Raw genomic sequence first — 8,339 nt, 5'->3', positions numbered from 1 at the left:
ATTGGACGAAAGATGGAATAATAGAGGACGCAAATGAAGACCTAGAATTGGAAATACAAAGCAGCGAATCGGATAAGGAATTAGATGACAATAGCTCAAAGATTTATAAAGTAAAGAAGTACGAAAGTAATAATTGTGTTCATCGGAAGAATCTGAAGTTAATATGCTTTTGGGATGAGTCTACGCTCTTGCATCTATTTGTTGCGTCTGTCTCACTTTGTCTCGTTGCTTTGTTCGCTTTCTTTGTCACATGGTGTTCTATGACCGGGCTAATAGGAAGGGACCAGTTCTACCAATAAGGGAAGCGTTTTACTCTACTTCTGCCATGATGTTAGAATGGTTGAACTGGTGAAGATTCGGTCCTACAAGTTTCTCAGACGACTTCTTTCCAGCAACGCAGAGTACATATTTTTTCATTGTAAAATATAAAATAATGTAAAGAATAAAAATGGTATAGAATATTATAAGAATATAAAATATTATATAATATATATTATAGAATATAGAATATTATTTTAATATGTTAATATTGTAACGACCAAGTTCTCACCCTCGCCAATAGATGGATTCCTACTTGAAGGAGGTTCGAGGATCGTATCGCGTCCACTTCACGAGTGAATTCTATGGGATTCGACGAGTTGTGTTGCGGCCCTACTACCGCAATGTCCCAAGTCAAGTGGAGGACTGTTTTATGTCCTTATTGCCAGCGTCCCTTGTTGCATCGTCACTAATTAGCATTCCAGTCGTGTCGGTTCGCGGCAGCAAACCGGGGCGTTATCGGTAAGCACGGGCGCCTCACGTGAAACGCGATAACAATTATATTATTGTGGGCAACTTTCACCGCTGCCCATTGTCTTCCGGCGGGAGAAAGCTCTTCGTTGGAGCTCTAGGAAGGCCTCGCTGAGGCCCAAGGACAACAGACACAGATAGGGATGCTGGACGCCAAGCTGGGGCGTCTTGACCAGAGCTCAGCAGAAGAGGCTACGGACACGTGGAGACAAGGCGACGGAGAGGGGACACACTCAATAAAACAGCGAGGGATGCATTTTTGGGGCACTTTCCGACCAGTGTACGGAGAGAATAAAAGGGTATAAGTAGTCGCCTAGGAGCTGAGCGACTATTTATTAAAATCCTTCCTACATTATATATTATATATTATATTATGTTAATTATTATTACTTTTGTACTTCTTTACTTTATAAATCTTTGAGCTATTGTCGTCTGATTCCTTATCCGATTCACTGCTTTGTATTTCCAATTCTAGGTCCTCAGTTGCGTCCTCTATTATTTCATCTTTCGTCCAATATTCGTGTTCCAGTGTTTCTACGTGTTTACAAAATCCTTTCCAATCATTTGGTGTCGTTTCGTTTATTGCCTGGTGTAGTAGTGCTTCCAATTCATTGTAAGTTAACTCTGAGATAACGTTTCTTTCGCGGATATCTTACGCCTATGTTAACGTATCGCGTTAGCGAACTTGGAGATAGTAGTTTTGGGAGTGTCATAGAAGAGTGGGTATTACTAACGAGAGTATAGGCGGTACTAGTGGAATACCCCTCTTGCCACGCAACCGAATGAGATGACTTCTTTTCAGCTACGCATAGTAGTGCTCACTCGCTACTGCCTGAGTGGAAAGTATAGCAAAATCGGCGCCGCACTCAACGTGTTAATATATGAATTTCGACTGCAATAATATGAAAATTAATACACTCTCGTATACATAATTGGTTAGATCTATCTATTTTTATTATCATTTTAAACAATTTACAAATACTATCATCACTCCATTATTCTTAAGAGAACAATAAATTTCGTCTCGATTGTCATTTAATTATAAGTCGAAATTAAAATGGTAGTATGTTATTCAGAATAAAAGTGTTTTCACATAAGTTGGTTATTCGTTCAATAAAACATAGTTAATATGTTTATTTATATATTTGTCATAAACATGATTATTTTTTTGAAATTTTTTAGTAATTTTCAACGTTTCTTTAGATATAGCTGTTGACATCCTTTCATAGCAATTACTTTTACAACACGTTTGAAATGGTGTATCATGTTAAAACGTAATCCTGAATATTATTGCATTCTAGATCATTAATGTTATCCCAAAAATCAATATTTCGATAATATAATTACATATTATAACATAAAATATTTATAATACGATAAAAATAAATTATAGCTTTCAATAAAGAAACGCTATAATTTCTATATTTAAATATACATAATATTTATGTACTTATGGTGTAATATTTGAAACATTGATAACAAATTATAATATTTTCACTGCGTAAAGGATGTCGTAAGTCTTAAAAATCTATTCAGATTATGGTATTGCATCCAACAATTCTTGTCACAGACAAATGTTCATGAGAAACACTTCATAATTGGTTCGAATCTCCTCAGTGTTAGCAATAACTCGGCAACAGTCTTCTGCGAGTTTCATTCATTTTTTAATGGAAATCACAGCTTACGATCTTTACATTACCAATGAATTAACATTCTTAACTTTCAAATACAGTCTTTTCGAGGATTTTTCTCGAACGCAAACTACTCTTTTGAAATTCGAATGAATAACAGCTCACTTTCCAATTTTTACCAATACGAGTGGAGTGTTCGATGTCATTCTCTTCTTCAAATATTCATTTTCCTGTAGATTCATTATCAGTACTTCTCTAACCCAGTGAATCATTTTTGAAAAATCAAATCCATAATAATTCTTAATCACAGTTCTTCCTTTCAAACCTTGATTTCTTCTCCCCTAGTGCTATCCATCTCTTCACAAATTTTCTTCTGGATGGATTCAGTCAGATCTCCAGTAGCCTTATTCTACCTTCTAGTTAACAATCTAAGATCTGTTTAAATCTCTTCGTGCAAGCTGCAACCAGTTCAAAAAATTCGAATATCTTAATAATACAAACCAGAGTAGCAGTCTTAACAACAAAAAGATAATAAATATCAATAAAGATCCTCGTGTATTCTAATTCTCTTTAGTACTAACTGGACTAGACACAACCGATAACTGAATACAATATTTTTTTTTCAAGCAACGTTCTACTATACCCTAATAAATACTCTTGCGTGATATCTTCCCTTTGCACCTGTCTAATACCATAAATCTCTCTAATGTATAATTCAATAGATAATTGCTATCGTCGAGTCAACATTCACCGCAGCGAGAAATCCAATGTAGAAAATCAATAACCAATTAGTTATCCTTGAGTGTTGTGCTGAGCATCATTTATTAAACTGTTCCTACGTGTAGAATAACTTTATTAGTTATTTTACTAGTTGCATTCGAAGAAACGTAATAACATATTGGCTCGCAGTATCCTGTTTATATTGATCTACCTCTTTCTACCGGTTAAATTCTACCTTGTTCAATTCATCATACGAACAGTTGCTTGAAATTATGTTGAAACAAATGACACCGGAGAAGGCCGTCCAATTCACAAAGTTCAGTATGATTTTGACCTTCTGCTGGCCACCTTCCATCCACAGCAGCAGAACCAAAGTGCTCGTCTTCAAAGTCATACAGATCATGAGTATCATTCATGGTTTCATACAGATATTGGCATTTTTGCACACGATTTATTACCACTTGGGCAACATCCTCCTTGTTTCAAAATCCTTCTGCCTATTGCTAGCCGCGACCGAATGCATAGTTCAGACTCTCGTATGCTTCGTTAACCACAACTCCCTACAAGTAAGTTTCTGTTAAGTTTCTTCTCAATGGTTCGACTTATGGAAATACATACTTTACTCTAATCGCTTGTTATAGCGTATAATCGAAGAGATAATGATCTGTCTCGAAGAAGCGAACCAGAGCGAAAGGGAAATTTTCGACAAGTATACCGCGAAATGTTCCCCCTTTTACGGAGGATCCATAGTACTTATATACGGAACAGCCACTTTGTTTTTGTTAGGACCTATATTCATGCCGATTAACTTCCCATTAGATATAGAATATCCATTTGAAATTGATTACGCACCTGTTAATGTTATCATATACACTCATCAGGCACTTACAGTCTACCATTTCGGTGCACATACAGCCCTAGGCATATTTGGAGCCCTTTTAATCTGGTTCTCGGCAGCGAGGTTCGAATGCCTGGCGACGGAATTCAAGGAATGCTTGAATGTTCATACGATGATCGTTTGTATCAAGAAACAATTATATATAAGAAGGTGACACGAATAGGTTCACGAATAGATGAATCAAACTTAAATTCATCACGAGTATTCTCTTCTTCCAGATACGCTGAAGAGGTGAACAAGTGTTTCCGTTACATCGTACTCTATGCTATAATAATAAGCATGATAGCTACGACTATATGTGGGATTATAATAGTAACGGTGAGTGACGCTTATGCTATCTTGTACCCACCATAATGAATCGAAGATGCAATTTGTAAACAGAAGTTACCACTGATCGTGGAAATACAGTTCATAACCGTCACCTTCTCTACACTGATAGCGATTTTCATGTATGCATGGCCAGCTGATTATATGATAGACATGGTAGGCCGCGACCCATCGCTTACAATTTCTCAGTTACATTTTCTTGAATAAGAAGAGTTTTTCATGAGTTGTAGAGCATAAACATGTCACGAAGTATATACGAGTCAATATGGTACGAGCAAACGTTATTAGCGCAAAAGTATATACTGAATGTACTGGTATATCAAGAACCAGTGATTCTCTCCGTCAGTTCCATAATGCCACAGCTTTCTTTACCTTATTATTCCAAGGTAGGCAAGTCATCGTTTACCTGTAAATCATGATAAATGGATTAATTATAACAGGAACAACTAATTGATTATGTTTCAGTACCTGATCAATGCCTTCTCCATCTTTACCACCTTGCGTGCTATAATAGTCGATGGTTGAATATAAATGTATGTTAATGATTATAAACACATAGAGTATCAGTGTTGTTGTGTTAGTGAAATCAACCAAACTTGTACCAAGCTTAAATTTTTTTACGGTATATATGTACACTTGCGATCGTAATAGCTGTAGTAATCGTAACTGTTTGTTGCACCAAAACTGAAAAATCGTTAGCATTCATTTTATCAATGATACTTTTGTAAGTAACTTGCAACCATGTTCTTATTGACTATATTTTTACTTCATCCATAGTCTACATGGTATCATACAGATTTAATGGATTTTTACGTTGTATCTTGTTCCATCTGTTTTCCATACTTCGATATTTCCTTAATCTTCGTCCAATTATATTCCTAACCTCAAATATTCATTTAGGTCTGGACTTCTTTCAGTCTAAATCTTAACTTCACTCTTCAGTGCTTTTTCTAGTCTTTTTTCAGATTTTTCTGATTACTCGTGCGATTTTCTCATCTATATAAACTTCTTTCTTATTCCTTTTCCTTGTTTTTAAAGATTAGCATCTTTTTCTTAGATAGTGGTATGCGAGTACCCGAGATTTCGGGTTTGGGATGGGACTCAAAAGATTCGGCGAGATCTGGACAGTCTCCTATTACTCGGGATCCCGAATGTTTCATCTTATGACTCATAAACACGATTGGATAGTGGGAGTATATGAAACCACTCCGACTCCAGCTGTTAAGAGAGGATGGAAAAATAATGATAACACTTAGATAAATAAGTATATTTAAAACGAGGAAAGAAGATTACTTCGATATTATTTTTAAATATTAACACCAAACATGTTTATGATTTCTGAATGTAATTGTATAAAAATATTATATAAAAATCATAATTCTTCGACATTTCTATATGTACTTTTTGAATATTTGAAACTTATACAATACATATTCCTTTAATGTGTTTACAGTATACTTTTCATTTTATAATAATCTACTCTATACTATGTACTCTATAGCCAGACTAGAAATATTTTGGGTAAATATGCAGTTTAGCATATAACAAATCTCTCGCTCAACGGTAACGGGGTCTCTCGAGACCCCACACCGATATTCCACTAATGCTCATGATGATGATATTCCATAACTCAAAAAGTAGTTCGTATATTACTTTTAAGACTTCAGATTACTATTTATGATGACAAAAAAAAGTCAATTTTTTCAAAATTTCAAACTATTCTGCTCCTTTAAGAACTACCTACAACAAAAACAGTATCATTATAGAGGAAAAGAAAACAATGAAGTTGACTTATGAAGTTGATTTAATTGTAAGTAAAAATAAAGAGGCACTTCTAATCCAAGAAGAGGAAATTATGAAGTGGCACTGCAGATTGGGTCATCTAAATTTCAAAAATATGAAAAGTTGCCCAATCTGTATGAAGGAATACATCAATCACTATCAAAAATCAAAGGTCAGTTCTGTGAGTCCTGTGTTATCTCAAAGAAAACAAGATATCCTTTTGATATTTGAAAAGAAGTATTAATTAACCAAGGCAGACACTATTACCTCCTTATTCATCACAGACATTGCAAGTCTGACTATGAAAAGAGATTGCCCTCAAAAAAATTACTCTGGAAAATTATTTAAAACATTATATAAAGTTACAAGATCCTGATGATCATGATCTGCAATAAATTTCAAGTCAGCTTGTAGTAAATTAAGATAAACGCATTTGAAGTAGGTGAGAGAGTTCGTGGATCAAATTAGCAAGAAATTTCATGGCACTGTCTTTAAATACAATCTCCAATGGAACAGTAATATTATCTGAAAATCACATATCAATAGGACAGGACCATAATGCTACAGATGAAATACTAACTAATAAAATACCTAGCACCTTCTGCGTTTGAGACTATGGGTAAATATGACAAAATATTAATTTGCTTTTTAAATAGCTTATTTTAATTATAAAAAATATAAAAATTGAAGACTAAAACGAAATGGAAACAGAAAAAATTACAAGAAAACATTCTCAGTAATTCAGAATAAAGTAATGTTTATTCTTTCTTTGATTAAGGAGATTTTGGTGTATAATTATTTAAATTAGTCATGTAAAAATGAGTTGGATCAATTGTGCATATCCTGGGAAAAATTTCATAGTTTGAAAGCTGTTTAAGCTGTTTAATATTAGTTTTGTCATCAAAATATTATAGGATTAAAATGTTAACACTGAACCCACTCATCAAATTATATTAACATATCAACAGAAAAGATGTGCCAAACTGTCTACCAACCATTGGGATAGAGGAGTGTAGTATCAACGCATGGAATATTTTTGGTGTAAATTTGATGTCAAAGTATTGGGTACAAGATTTGATACCAAAATCAATCTACAATGGTGACACAAACCTATATCGTTATTTAACCATGTCTTGTAGAAATTTGGTACTAAATTGGAGCCATAGTAACCAAATAGATTACTGAATTGTTTTTATAATTCTTCCTACAGACACTTAATCTTCCTATGACAAAAATTGATGTTCTTCTTCTTGGCTATTACGTTTAACCAAGCATTAATTTGTTCATACACATCTTCTGATTACCAATGTTATCAAAGCTTGAATCATTTGTGAGTATTACAGAAATTTCTTATATGGAAGTCGGCTTCATAGACGTTTGTATCACTTCTCACTCGTAACCACCCTAAAAATAACATAGAAAATTGATAAAAATTAATATTTGCAAATATGAAATTTAATTAAAAATATTGATTAAATATAAAATTTGTATTAAAACATATTTAATCAATTAATATTAATACCTCTTGCACAAATATATGTTTCATATCTCTCATACCATACGACAAAAAATTCGAGCAAGCCATGAAGTAAATACAAAGCTATGTATTACATTATTAAATTATGATTATATAATTATTAAATCTCACTAATAACAGTAATTATTAAAATTTATTTAAAACTTATTACATATAAATATAATTTATAATATAAAATATCTACATAAATAATATATAATGTAAAATATTTAAAACTTATTACACATAACATAAAATTTTAAGCTTACTTTATTTTCATTATTTTTATTGTTTTAGTTGCATTGGAATAAAAAAGAATTATTAGATAAATATTGGATAATTTTTTAAATTTGATTTTTTACAATAGGTCATAGCATTTAAATTTATTATGTATTATCAACATAAAGTCACCCATTCTTAATAATGATAAATTAAAGTTCTAATTCAGACAGTTCAATGATCATATCTAATACGTCATTCGGCGCTATCATCAGCTTATATTTCTTTAAATGTAATCAAAAAAACACAACTTAAAAATAAAACCCCTTTTTTTTTACTAACAAAAGGACTCAATTTCTTTATATTATACAAATACATAAATCAAAATTATATATTAAATCAAGATATATTAATTCTTTATAATAGAAAAAAAGTAAAAAAAAAAAGTTTCATTATG

At 32.7% G+C, this 8,339-nt stretch overlaps 1 protein-coding gene across 1 annotated transcript; it reads left to right on the top strand.

Annotated features, from left to right (window-relative positions):
• The first annotated feature begins 3,081 nt into the window (after positions 1-3,081).
• Positions 3,082-4,192, top strand: LOC108550068 (uncharacterized). Its single transcript, XM_017903668.1, has 2 exons — positions 3,082-3,706; positions 3,782-4,192. The coding sequence occupies exons 1-2, from the start codon at positions 3,413-3,415 to the stop codon at positions 4,190-4,192; spliced, it is 705 nt and encodes a 234-aa protein (XP_017759157.1). The 5' UTR covers positions 3,082-3,412.
• Positions 4,193-8,339: the final 4,147 nt, after the last annotated feature.

The sequence above is a fragment of the Eufriesea mexicana genome, unplaced genomic scaffold (assembly GCF_001483705.2).
Source record: "Eufriesea mexicana isolate 0111107269 unplaced genomic scaffold, ASM148370v2 scaffold2467, whole genome shotgun sequence".
Taxonomy (NCBI): Eukaryota; Metazoa; Arthropoda; class Insecta; order Hymenoptera; family Apidae; genus Eufriesea; species Eufriesea mexicana.
This window is presented reverse-complemented; position numbering and strand designations above follow the sequence as displayed.